At 46.1% G+C, this 14,317-nt stretch overlaps 1 protein-coding gene across 1 annotated transcript in view; it reads left to right on the plus strand.

Annotated features, from left to right (window-relative positions):
- BTBD9 (BTB domain containing 9) overlaps positions 1 to 14,317 on the plus strand; it is a 357,812-nt gene that overhangs the window by 286,693 nt on the left and 56,802 nt on the right. Inside the window, exon 9 of the mRNA XM_084754013.1 lies at positions 5,174 to 5,281. Coding sequence (XP_084610139.1) covers positions 5,174 to 5,281 — 108 coding nt within the window. The remainder of the gene's footprint in view (positions 1 to 5,173; positions 5,282 to 14,317) is intronic.

The following is a 14,317-nucleotide window of genomic DNA, read 5'->3' on the forward strand; positions in this document are numbered from 1 at the left end:
TAGGACTAGTTGGTTCCAAGTGAAGGAAGCCAAGTAGAGGGGACCTAAGCCGTAAAGGTGGCTTCATCATTATTGGGCAGTTTCTCCCAATCCGTCAGGCAGAGACTGATGGCAGACATGGGACGGAACCCAAACACGGGGATGTGTCAGGAGCAGCCCGACTGCACAGGCTCTGCTTCTCACACCCATGGCTCCTTCCTTCCCCATGTCTGTGATGAGAGAAGGCCACCCTGGAACATCTGCCTCCTTGTTATCTCATCTAAGTGAGCAGAGCCAATTAAGCTAGACGCTTACTACATCCTCCAGTGTTGAGACCCAGCATGGATCTGCTTTCTAGGGTGCAGCCAGGTCTATGGGACAGACTGGGCCCAGGGACTCCACGCCTACTTTTAAATGGGGCTGCAAGCAGTTTTCAAAGAGAATGGCCAAGTAGTATACAGCCATAGCAAGCCCTCCAGTGCATGTGCAGAGGACTATAAACTGTTAGAGCTATAAGAACCCCAGGAAGCCAGGCACTAACGTTCACAAGGAGTGAACATAAGCATAAGTAGGTTCAAAAGTTTACCTAATGGTGCTTAGCGTTTGGTAAATAAGTTTTGAATTGTTAAATGAAAGAGCCATTTCTGAGGAACATACAGTTTCTTTAAGAATATTATGTGTGCATTTTTGAGGTTATGGATGTCTTTGACTGAAAGTTTGTAAGTGAATTCTGTAAGTTATTACTTTGCTAATCGTAGCTGGTAGCTGGTCTTGCTGTGGTTGGTTGTTTTCCTCAAATGAGGATGCTCTTACAGCAGCAGTGTGTTGTGTCCCCATGTCTTCCAGCGAGGCTGCCACAAATGATAGGTGATTAAAAACAAACACACAGGCCCTAGCTCCTGGTCTAAAGGCAGCAGTTGAGTGGCGAAGCTGTTGGTCTCTTCTACTCTATTTCAGCCATTGTTCACAGTCTGGCATGGAATTAATCCCTTAAGAAAGGGATGGAAAAAATGCCATTCAGCACACATAGTTTGTCATCGCATGCATAATGCAGGCTTTCCAATTAGAATCTACAATTTGGGAACTTTCTTTACAGACTGATGAGAGAGCAATTATTTTAAGAAGGGAAAACGCAGTCCACTGGGTTTGCCTCCAGTCACTTCTGACTCGGGCCACAAAGACAAGAGTTTTGAAATCATATTCACTATCGAATTTTGTATCAAAACACCAGCAAGGAGAGCAATTAGTTGCTGTAAACTGAGCCCCGGGTAATCAATGGTATGCAACCAGCCAGAGCATTTATGGAAGATGCAAGCAGAATCACATCTGCTAATCAATTATAAAAAACCAGCACCTCGCCGCTTTTAGGGAGACTCCACGGTAAGAGCAAGGGAGATGGGGGAGACAACATGTAATGTCACCAGGCACTTCATGCAGCGCTCAGTAGATGGTGATGTCTGTGGTAGTCATTCACAGCCCTGATCTGCATCGGTGAATCTCTCTGGGATAAAGCCAACCTCTTTGAAAATGGCTTCTGATACTGGTGTGGAGGAGGGAGGGCTATGTTTAAGGAGCACATCTCCAGTAAGGTCATGAGGAGTGTCTGTGCTGGGTGATCACCCTCTGCAAACATTCCCAGCCAGATCACAAGCCAGAAATGTCTCTATGCTGTCAGTGCAAAAAAAAAACTAAGAACCAGCTGCGGGCAGACAAAGAAGTGAGGGGGAGTGGGGCTTTACACTGTGCCTAACAAGAGCCAGATTCTAACCTGAGGAAGGAAAGGAGCTCCATCAGGTTTCTTTAAGGGTTTTTAACTGTACCTGCTTTTTAAACAAAAGGATTTATTACTGATAAAGCCTAAGTTCCCAGCAAATATGCATCCTGGTACATGGATTTGAATCCTCTAAAACTCCACATGTAGAAGACAGAGCCCTACATTGATAACCTGCCATCGATCAGTGTCCCTTACACTCCAGAGTCACCGTGACCCTGCATTCCCCAGGGACTCTTCATAGAAGATGAGAAAGGAGATGTCGCAACCAGTCTGTGCTCTTGGCTGCTATTCAAGAAAGAAAAAAAACTTAGGCTAGGAGAAATTACTGGGGTAAAGATCGATGGACTAAGCTAATAAAAATTAATATCTTTAGCATGCCAACTATGATAGGCAGTGAATTAATATCCTTTCAATGCAGAGGACATTTTGTAAGTCATTAACAATAGGATAAATATAGAAAATACACAAAGTGTTCAAGTCCAATGTTTAAAAAAAAACCTGCAAATTAATGAAATGTGTTTCATCTCCAGCAGTAGTGTTTGTTTCTAAGTGTGATTACTGGCCAGATGCACAGAAACAGCCACTGGCTATAAGCCACTGGCAGTATAACCTGTTACAGCTATTACCCCACAACCTCAAAATGAGAATTTTTTAAAAACAAACTTTTGAGGGAAGCAGTGGATTTAGCTCAGAATGCTTATTGAAGACTTTTCCTAACAGTGGACTCTTCCCAGCCACCTAAGTGCTGAGCACTAAGAGACTGGTTACATTGTGAGACATCAGGAGGATGGAGTGCCATCAAGTCAGCACCTAGGATATAGATGACGTGAGACCCGAAACTCACTCTGTAGACCAGGCTGGACTTGTACTCAGAGCTCCACCTGCTGTGCCTCCCAAGTGTTGGATTAAAGGCATGCGCCACTACTAGTCAGCTAACAGGTTCTTCTAATACTTGAGTCAAGAACTCTGAGGACGTTTATTCATAATTGCTCATCTTTCTGTGTCTTCTTCATAGTGTGTCTCCTCAAGGCAGTCTCTTCCCATGAAGCCTGTTGCAACCTGGTTAGATTCTGTCCCACAGGAGGCAGTGTTTTCATTTGGGTTCTCTGTAAAGGCACTCCTGTTTATCTGGGAGGATGGGGGCTATATTGCTCTGGTTCTTCCTTAATAATCCAGAACCCCAGGAAGTGGCAGCCGCAGTGGCACTTTAGTCCCAACAGGAGGCAGAGGCAGGGGGAGCTCTGAGTTCGAGGCAGCCTGGTCTACAGAATGAGTCCAGGACAGCCAAGACTACACAGAGAAACCCTGTCTCAAAACAAACAAGCCCAAAACAAAGCCTAACAACAACAATAAAAATCATTAAAACAAAACAAAAACCAGAATCCTGCTGAGCGTTGTCTCCAGAGAACCCTGTTACTAGAGAGCTGTGAGACGAAAAGGATGTCTAACCTGAGGGCCCCCTTACCTGAATAGCAAGTGACTATGACTTGATAGCAAGCAGAACTTCCAGCTGAAACTGAGACCTGAAGGGAAAGGAGCTATGTCATGGCCACAGGCATGTCATCCCAGCTTTCCAGAAGCCTGAAAGGCAAGGATCAAAAGTTTCAAAGCCCACCTAGGCTATGGACTGAGAGCTCAAGGCCACCCTGGACAACTTAGATCCTGCCTCAAAAATGAAAGTCAGAGGGCTGTGATCATAGCTCAGTGGTGGTACACTTGCCTAGCCCTAGGTTAAATACCCAGGGACAATAACAGCAGCATTAAGTCTCCACAGTAGCCTTATGCATGACACAGAACAGCTTGTGCAAGGAATTTCATTGTAATAACAAGATTACAGAAGACACTAGGAATGACTCTTACAGAGTGGTGGATTACGTAGAAATACGATCCAGATACATAAACTAGTAGTAACAGGACATTTGACAGGTAGTCAAGAACTGTTTTGATGGGATACCAGTTGGAATCCTGCATCACTCACACACTGACAGTGAGCTTACATAAGGTACTTACAGCTTTAAGGCTCACTTCTACCATCTATATAATGTGAGGTGAGCAGTCATGCTTGCTAAGAGGATATTTAGGTAGTTATAACAGACCAGACTGTGCAGAGCACTTGACTGTGGGGCCTGATCCACATAAGCATTAAAGAAATGTTAGCTGTCCTGATCGCCATTGTTACCGCTGTGTTTGCCCAGCTGACAGCCACTGAGCGCTGCCTGTGAGTGAGATGCTGGTCCAAGCTCTAGGTAGAGAAAAACCATTCAGACATGGGCACTGCCTTCAGGGCACTCACTGTTGTAGCTGACTAGAAGCACATGCTTTGTTTAGGCAAAGATGCCTGATACAGTGGAAATTGGTCATCTATTTCCTCTGAAGCATGATCAGTAGCCAAACACAGATCCTATATTGAAAGACTCAGATTTCATTTTAGTTGAAGAACCACACATGTAGAGCACACACATCTTTTGTGCATAGCTTGATGACTATTTACATGTTCCTGCTGCCATGTAGCTACCACTGAGATCAAACTAGCACATCTCTGGACTTGTAGAAGGTACCCTCCTCCCATGTTCCAATCAATACCTTCTGCAGGAGGAGGAGCTATTCTGAAGCTAGGTGAGTGTATTCTGCTTTGAACTCACACAAATAGACTCATACAGTCCATTGAAGTTCTCAGCTGAGTCGCAACAGGGCTCAGAGCAGGACGGAGATAGTAAGTTCTCAGATAATGAGTGTGTTTTCCACTGCAGTTGGCCCTCACACATTTGTGGTCCACATAGTTGGACATTGATTTAAAGGTTTGGGTTTGCATAAAAGGGCACAGAATTGGAATTTGTAACAACCTTGTAGTCACAGCACTCAAGAGGCTACATTTATGAGTTTATATTCACATATATGTCAGGGTATGTGAATACATAAGACTGTGCATAGGTCTTGTATATATAAAATATGTCCAGTGTCATGTTCCTGAGGACTTGAGTAAGCATTGACTTTGGGGACGCTAGGACTAATCTCTTAAGAAACAAGTATATCTCCACAGTGGGTAGTCTTCCAGAGTGATGTAGAAACCTGGGACGTACATGTTGGCATCAGGTAAAAAGTGCTGAGACCCTGAGCAGGGGTTTCTGGGAAGTTATCCTTAGCTAGCTCAAATGCTGCAATGACCATTAGAAAACCTAAAAAGACAGCACAAGGGTATTCTTCCTCCTAAGCCAGTACGAACTTTGCTGCTGGTGGTCAGCAGCTCCCCAGGACTGGGTGGTTAGTGAAGCTGACTTCCAAAGAGCTTACTGGGATTCACTCTCCTTCTGCAGCCCTGCATGCAAGGTGGGGCACGGGGACAGGGGAGGGATGACACAAGACCGCCATGACAGTTCAGTTAGGATGCAAAGACAAATACAGTATTCTTTCTTTGTTCAGGTTATTACTCTGGGACTGTGACGATCGAAGCTACAGCTACTACGTTGAGGTTTCCACCAATCAGCAGCAGTGGACCATGGTGGCTGACAGAACCAAAGTGTCCTGCAAGTAAGTAGCATCCTTTCACCGCAAGGGCAGCCTTCTGTGAGCTCAGAGACCCCTGAGCAGATCTATGCAGCCACCAGGGGTTGAAGTGCATTCCCATGATCCTTTGTTTCAGTTTTGACTATTAAGCATTTAAATGAGTTTACTTGGTGTGCCCATATAAGTTTTTGCCTGTGAACTGAACTTGAAAATGACTGACATACTCAACTAGGGAAGTAAGAGACTCCATTTGTAGCCCATCTCTGACCTCCAAGCTGCTCACTACCTTTTTAGGAACTTTTACTTCCTCGGAGAATGTTACACAAGTGGCTGCTGTGGGCTCTGTTGTCCTCCTCATCTCAAGCCATTCCTCATAGCAGCCCTCACCTCACCCAGTGCCTAAGCTCAGGGAGCCACAATGGCCTTAGGCGCTCTACGGCGTTTGGCACTGGGGCTTCTATTCAAGCTCACCTCGAAGGATGCTGTGGGTTCTGACCAGGCTTGAACCATGATGCATGAAGAGAGCTCAGTGCCTGGGAGCAAAACAGAGCAAAGCTGAGGCTTCGTCTTTAAAAACCAAGTTATGATTCTATGTTAGTCAGCTTTCCATCCCTATGACACTGAGAAACAGCCTGCACGGAGAAAGGGGTTTGGGGGCTTATGTTTCAGAGGTTCCTGCTCATAGTCATGAGCTTTCCAACTGACCAGTGGGGGAGCTAGAGGAAAGGAGGTGTTGGAGGTGTTGGGGCCCCAGTGTCACCTTCTATTACCACCCAGGCTTGGGACCAGGTAAGCCTTTTACACATGGGCCTTGGAGGGGCATTTTACACCCAGACCATAATACCTTCATGAACTCTTCAATTCACCCTCACAATGTGTGTAACTGAGTACTTGTTTACACACACTACAGAATTGTGCAGCCATCACTGTCTGATGCTCTGCAACAGTTTTATTACCTCCTCCGCAAAATTAACCTGTTTCCCTTTGACTCTTCAGCATTTGGTAATTTACTTTCTGTCTCTGGATTTACAAACTACGGGAAGCCTATGTAAGTGGAATCATGATTTATGACCATTTGGTCTTGGTTTCTTCTCCTTGGCATGTTCTCTAGGTCATCCTGGTTGTATCTGTCACTTATGAGGATTTCCTTTTTGTCTGGGTGGATAATATTCTCTTGTGTTACCTCACTTCCTTTCAGTATTCATCCTGACAGATTTTTGAATTGTTTCTCCTCTTTAGCTTTAATGACCGAGGCTGCTTTGCATACTCCCGCACAGGAGAGTGTGTGAGCGTACTGTTGAAGTGTTCTTGGATATATCCCTAGGGGAAATTGCTGCATCACATTTCTTAATGGCATTGACAGTGAGCTTCACTCAGTGTCCAACCAGCACTACTATTAGAGTGACTGTGTTGAACTTTCTGAAGAATGGCTGAACCGCGGTACATAGCCTTGAGCAACGTGTGAGGGACCAGTTTCCCATTCTTGCTAGCCTTGTCATCGTTACCTTTGGCCACAGTCAGTCCCAGAGGCAGTGAAGTGGGCACCAGTGAGGCTTAGATTGATGTTGCCCTGTGGCTCGTGCTGCTGAGTGTCTTCTCCTGTGCTTGTTTGGCTGTAGTTTCTTTTCTAATGTCTGTCCTTTCATTGGTCTAGTTGGTTGGTGGCCAGGTCTCCTCACTAGGCGGTTGCTCTCACTGAGTTATGTTCCTGGTCCATGATTTCTTAATGGCACTGATGATAGTGTGTTTGATTCAGTGTTCAGCCCCATCAGCTCTACTACACAGCATGCTTTATGGTGACGTTCATACTCAGGGCTACAAGAAACAAGCTTCAGTGTTTAGCCGGCTTTATATAACAGTGTGATTAACAGTCCACATGGGAGTTCCTGCTTATGAAGTAGACCCTTTTATGGTTTGGGGGCTTTCCAGCATCTTCTTCTAGCAGATACAGGTCATGGAGGCAGAAAGAGAGGTTGTAGCTGGTACTCAGATGCCCTGCGTTGTGTAGTGTGCCTTCCTTCTACTCACGTGCCACTTGGACAAAAATAGCCTGTCCACACTAGTGTAGTAGGGCCACCACTTGTCAGGGCACATGAGTCCTGTGTGAGCACCTTGGCCACAGTGGAGGAAAACAAGCTATTATCTGCTAACTAGTATTCCAGTACTTTCATATATTGTATCTCATTGTCTGAATACAAGGTACTTTGTGGGATGTCGCCCTCATTTTATAAAAGAGAAAATGGGAGAGAAGAAGTATCAGAGGTGAAATTTTAATCCAGACTCTTTGCAATGTAGCACATGCTTTATAGTACCCCAGGTATCACTGAAGAACAACAAACCACCCTGCGTGGAGAAACGGGGAACAGGTGGGTTACTTTGTTCCCAGTGCTGGACCCCTTTACAAACAATGTTGTCTGTAGGCCCTATGAACCACCTGCCCCGTTCCTCTCTTCAGAGCCAGGTACTGAGCACAGTCCCCATGCCAGGCTGGCTCCCCACAGCTCACTGCTTGGCATTCTGGACAGTCTTCTCTGTCATCTTTATGTTTCTTTACAAGGCTCCATCCAAGGAGCTCCACAGCCTTCCAACAAGAGCACACTCACACACACACACAGACGCCTGTCCTAGTGGTCTGTCAGTCACTGGAGCTTTGTGACTGGAACTCCTCTGTGCACACATTCTCTCAGTGCCTTTGCTTGCCCATCATCATCTGATTGGTTTGTTTCCATTCACTGATAGGCTTAAATAATTGACAAGATTCCAACTTTGATTGTAGCACTCAGGTTCTCCAGAAGCGCTTTACTGTTAATAAGCTGTGGATGATGATGCATCACTACAAAAGAGGAGTAAAAGGAAGGCAAGATTCTGTCGACCCCATTAGAATCAGTGGAGCCAACAGTTAGGATTTTACATTTACAGATGTAAGTTCAGTTTACTGTACCTCTCACCATCAATGTGGTCCTTAGAAAGATACGCAGTTTTTTCTTCACTTAGGTACTTCAGAGCAGATGTTGAGAGAAGGTTCTTTGAGCATGTGGAATGTAGCCTCCCATTACTGAGAGGCAGCACGGGTAGGGGTGGTTGGGTGCACAGAGGTGTGCTGTCAAGGTGAAGGCTTCTCTCCTATTGTGATCATCCTACGTGGGTGTCCTTCTTGTGTTCTAACCCTTGCCTTTAGCCTTCAGACCTTACTTTCAAATCATGATTCTCTTTCTCTACTCGCCTCTAAATTATTGAGCCCTAATATTTTCTAACAAATGCAAACAGCACATAGAACATTGAGCGATACAGAGGGACCATTGTGGAGATCAAAACTTGACTTTCCCATATTCGGTCCACTCCTCAGAGGTGTAGACACCTTTGACTTTCTAGGCTTTTTGTTTGTTTTCTTTCCTGTTAACTTATGTACTTTCAACAGCATCTAATTTCTCTATTTAATTTACTAGCCTTAATAATTTCCTGGTGCAACAAACTAAGAAATCTTAAACTACGTATTTCTGGGCTACATTTTTTCATATTTAGTTCTACTACAAGGCATCTTTTTAAAATGAGTGGTATGCCTGACCGTTACTTTCTGATCCACTCTTTAAGGACAGTCCCTCTTGATTTCTCACTATGTTGATGAAGAAGTGGATATCCCGTGTTTCCCTCTGTCTCTCCTAACATCTCACTTCTGTCTGTCTTTCCTTTTTCCCTCTTCTGTCAGCTGGCCACATTAAAATAGTAAAGGTTTGTGATACTTATTTTAGTTATAATAACTTAGAGTTAAACTTTCTGTGTGGCCATAAACATTGTCCAGAAAAATGTCCAGTAATTGGTCAACGAGGGAAGTGCTACACTGCGCCTCTAAGCACATGCCCCCCTGAGGAGAGCTGCGGCCAGACTCTGAGCAGATGGGCGAGGCCTTCTGTGAGTGCTCAGGATGAAGCTGTGGTCAGGCAGCTGCCTGCTGTTGCCCACGGTTCCTGATTGCTCAGCTCTCCTGTAAGCGACGCTCCTGGAGCTTCCGTTCACTCACTGCTTAATTCCGGGCAGATTGCTTCCTGCACCTACTCTGCAGCTGTGATGCAACATTTCTTTCCTGTTGGGTTGCATTTTCTTGTTTTCATTTTTTGTAGAGAATGGTGAAGGGTTAAAAATACCCTTTCTCTGTGAGTGAGATACTGACCTTGGGTCCAGTTCCCTACTTGATCCATTCTCCCCAAAACCTCACACAAATGTGCTGCTAAGCAGCAGTGTTTATGATAAAATTATCACTGGCCCATAAAAGCCCTTGGCCTGGGAGGCTGCGCATGTGTGGTTGGAAGCCACAGCTGGAACTCCCTGGGAGTGGCGGCTGTGTAAGCAGGTATGCCCTGCTACTCTGGGACAGAGCTTGGTGGGCTGCTGCAGGGGAAGCTGCTCCGTGTTGAGGGTGTGAGGTGTACCCCTGAGGGTCTCCACATGCCTGTTACTCAGCCACATTCACTGCAGATCGCGTGCAGGATGCACAGTTGTGTAAACTGCTACAAGGAAGAAACACCAGTGCTGCCCCGGTGGTTGGTTGCTTTCCCGTTCTCTCCCGTAGGTTACCCTGAAGCCCAGACAGCTTTTCTGGTGTTTTGAGTCAGAACATTCAGTTAAGGTCATTGACAGACACAGTGTAGTGTAAGTCTGTAGATTTTTTTTCAGAAAAGGTATGCCAAAAGTAGATAATAAGACTTTTTACAGTCACATTTGATATAGAATTGAGTTTGTCTAGAAGTTAATTGTTCCCGTATAAAATTCAGCCTTTCAGAACCTCAGACTTCGTGCCACTTAGCATCCAGTGTTGATGAAGAAAAATCAGATCTGCTGTGGGCCCAATTCTTGTTTCTTATAGTAACCTAGCTTCCTCTTTAGAGGCTTTTAAGGGTATCTTTTCATCCTTGAGGGGCCGACAACTCACAGCACTGTAGCTATCCATGTGTTCCCAGCCGTCCACCCTGTACAGGTGGCCTCACAGCGTACGGCAGAAGGGCGCTTCACAAGCCCATCTTGTAAACACTCAAGTCCTTCCTCCTCTTACCGTTGGCAACACCTTTAATATTGCATTCCCTTGGTTGCTGCTTTAGCATGTTTTAAATTTTTTTATGACGATACATTCTGGGGTTGTGCGTGCCTGTGGAAGTCGGAGGACAACTTGCAGGAGGGAGTCCATGGTGAGAACCCAACAGAGGGTCCAGGGATCCAACTCAGGTCCTCAAGCTTGCTGGCAGATTCCCTTAGTGCTGAGATCTCTCTCTGGCCCTGTTTGAGGTGGCCGTGGCTGGATCGGAACTTACTGTGAAGACCAGGCTGGCCTCCAAGTTGGGATAATCCTCTTTCCTCTTGAGTGCTAGTATGACAGAAGTGAGCCACGATGCCTAGTTTCCCTGTGTATTTCTTTGAAGCCGTATTAGAGGCTTCCAGAAGTAGAGAAAAGTAAAAATATCTGCAATGCGGGCCATCTTGCATCTGAATGCCCCCCAATGTTGCCTGGCCCCCTTAGGGTCAGATGTTGATAACCCAATGCCTTGACTTGCTTTCTGTCTCTTTCTCTGGCTCACTGTACCTCCACCTGTCATGCAGCTGCCTCACTTCCAGTTGGAGTGTGTCTCTCAAGTGCTGACCACATTGTGTCCCCTCTTTAAGAATGTTTTTGTCTGACAAAGTCTTAGGGACCTTAGCTGTCCTTCCTCCCAAATGCAGGCATTTGGACAAACAGAACGACTAGTTCTGGTTGACTGAGTGGGCATGGAAATGGTATGTTGTTGTTGAGAGTGTTCTGGTTGTGATCTGGAACCCCTGGTCTAACTCATGGGTCCCAGTGTCCTCACAGAGGAATGTCTGCCTGCCAGCTTGGCTGCCCAAATCCCTTTTGCAAGCTTTAGTGTTCATTAAAAAATGATGTTGCAGAGAATTTTTAATCACTTTAGAAAAATATATACGTACTGAGGTTTTTTATTTTTCGAGACAGGGTTTCTCTGTGTATCCTTGGGGATTTAAAAGCAAAGTACAGAGCCAGTGGTGCACACATCTTTAATCCAGCACTTGGGAGGCAGAGGCCAGTAGATTGCTGTAGTTTCTGGACAGCAGGGCTACACAGAGAAACCCTGTCTCGAAAAGCAAAGCAAAAAGCACCACAAGCAGAACTGAGAGCATTGCCAGAGGGGGAAGATGGTGGAATCCCAGGAACTCTGCCACCACTCTGATAGTGCTGCCTTTGTGCAGTTGGGGTACAGAGATTATTTCTATTTATTTACAGAAATATTAGAAAAAGCTACATTTGAGGGAACTGTTTTCTTGCTGCAGTCATAAATGCCTTGTAGCTGAGTGTCCTTGACTGCATTTGCAAAGCCTGGCCTAGTGGAGCTGCTTGTTCTCTTCCCAGTCAGCACTAAATAAGGGAGCTCTACCCCAGCAGCTACTCGGGGCACCTAGCTGCACCCTCCTCCCAGCCCTCCTGGAGGCCCGGCCAGCCGTGCTGATTGGGCCAGGCTTAAGCCTGTACAGTTTCTACAGTGTTCTGATGTGAGATCTTCTCCATGACTTCCCCAGCAAGCGCCTCACAATCCCTGTGTCTTGGAAAGAGCTACCTGGGGCTCTTCTGGGCTGCTCCCTGCTCTCTACGTGGTGATAGCCACATCTGAGCTGCAGCTGTCCTGTGCCCCTAGCTGCATGTCAGACACCCAGTCCCAGGAAACACTGTTTCTGTAACTGCTGTTTATTCACTGGGAATCTTAGAAAGAGGGAGGAATTGTGTTTCTTCTTCAAGCTCTTCCCTGGCTGAGGACACCAGGGCATTGTAGGGTGGAGAGTTACAGCCTCGGAGTGTCTTTGAAAGTGTGAGATTGAAAAACAGCGCATTTAAACCTAGTGACCAATTTGCCGTGGTTTTTCTGCATCATCTTTCCCATTGGTGGTGACAAAAGTTTAGAAAGCAATTTTCCTCACCTATTTTATTTCTTAGCCAGAATTCAGCATAACAAAAGCTTTGAATAAGTTCTAGGAAGTCATAGCTAGCCATGCAATCTGTAGTTGTGTGAAAGGGCTCATTGTCACAGGCCTGCCAAGAGGCAGGTAGAGTTTTTCTGTGTTTTAGATTTGTATGTGTTTGAATGTCTTGCCCATGTGTATTGTATGTACCATATATATGCCCAGTGCCCCCAGAGATCAGAAAAGGGCATCAGATCCCCTGGACAGAGTTAAGGGTGGTTGTGAGCCACCATGTGGGTGCTAGGACTGAACCCAGGTCCTCTATGAGAGCAGAACGTGCTCTCTACCACTGAACCATCTTGTCAGCTTCAGCAGGTGGGTTTTGAAGAGGGTACCGTCCTCACCGTTGCTGCCACTGTGAGAAGTTCACAGGTGGTGTCAGGTTTAGTTTCAGGGAAGGGCTGTCACAGAGACCCTGCTGAAATGCCAGGCTCCTCCTCTTCTCATTCCCGCAGGGCTCGCATGAGTGTGTTTACTTGTTCCTTCTGGAAGTGTGAGCCAATTAATGGGTGCTGGTTGTGTAATTGTCACTTTCTAACAGCTGGATGAAGATATTATTTTTCTCTCTTCATACTTAATTCTATTTTTTTCACACTTTGACAATAATGAAAAAGCCAGTCATGTTCTTTATTTTTTAAAGGGCAAACTCCTGATGTTAACTTTTGTCAAGACTTTTAGAACTTGAACAATAAAGAAACCGTCCTTATAAGAAGACTACCCACCCCCAGCAGAAGTCAGAACGCACAGATCCAGTTGTAAAGGGCAGGCTCCTGCATATCGGAGCTTGTCTGTGGAGGGGCCTGTGTGCACCGCTGCTGCTTCTGACTATTTTAGAGTCGGAAACATCAGCGGCAATTTGTTGGCCAGACCTATGCTTTAAAGGAGGACGTTTTACATCACATAAAGTTTGTGATGGGAAGCAGACTTGGGGCCGAGTCTGTGAATCCCTGAGGACTGACTTTGAGCAGTCTGCAGGTCGTGGGTGACCCTACCCAGAACATTTGACAGCTAAAGGAACTGGAAGGACCAGGTCTTCTCGGGTAGGAAGCGAGAATCTTGGAGCTCTCTTCCACGCTTCGCCACGGGGCTACGTTGTTCTATAAGGACATAACTTCCCGTGTGCCTGTTATTTAAAAGAGAGACATGCCTTAGTGAGGCGCTCTCAGTGAGTGGCGTGAGCATACGTGAAGTGGGTGTGACAGAAAGGTTCTTCTTTTGTCATAGGGTAACCTTCATATTAATATTCCAAATGACAAAAGCAGATCAAGGCTGCACTAGTTCAACTGCCAGCATTTTTCCAGTTGACTAACTGGTCCCCACTTTTCTTCTATGCACCCCACAGCTTGACTCCACATACTGTAGCCAGTGGCCTTTCCAAGCACAACCTGCTTAGGACCAAAATTCATCACTTAGCAGGGACACTCTGTATCTGCTCTCTCCTGCCTCCCCAGCTGCGCCCACCCTACTTCCTGCTTTCCTAGTTCCCATCTCTCTAGCTTCCCTTCCATTCCCATCACACACCACGTTCTGGCCCAGCCCAGCCCCTTGTACTTCTGATGGGCCAGTCTTGTGCCCTTTGCTGAGTTCATCATTGTTACATATTCCAGACTCTGCATTACTACTCACCTGATGGCTGGGAGGTCTCAGCCTTCTTTACCACCTTGCAGTGAGTCTTCGTTGGCGTGGCAGTTAAGCTGCCGGTGGTCTTCCTCACTAGACGAGCTCTAGGAGAACACAGATCTGGTCTTTATGCACTGGAGCCCAGCAGTGACCTAGCACTCAGAGAGGGCCCGTGTTGGCAGCTCTGAGTGAATGGCTATGTAAGGACCATCACTGTCTCCGATTGTGCACACCCATTGGCTTCATTTGCATAGATACCTCGCCCTTAGGCTGTCGTCTCAGAGTTTGATCAGGAAGTCCGGGCATCCTAGTTTAGATGCTGACACACGGAATAAGACGAGCTTGGCGGAGATGGTAAGAGTGGCTCTGACAGTGCCGTTTTGGAGATTCACATATGTCTTCCCAGCACATCCTTAGTTGTCCATCTGCCATCTTTGATTCGCT

Source organism: Acomys minous (genome assembly GCF_964271855.1).
Source record: "Acomys minous genome assembly, chromosome: 13".
NCBI lineage: Eukaryota > Metazoa > Chordata > Mammalia > Rodentia > Muridae > Acomys > Acomys minous.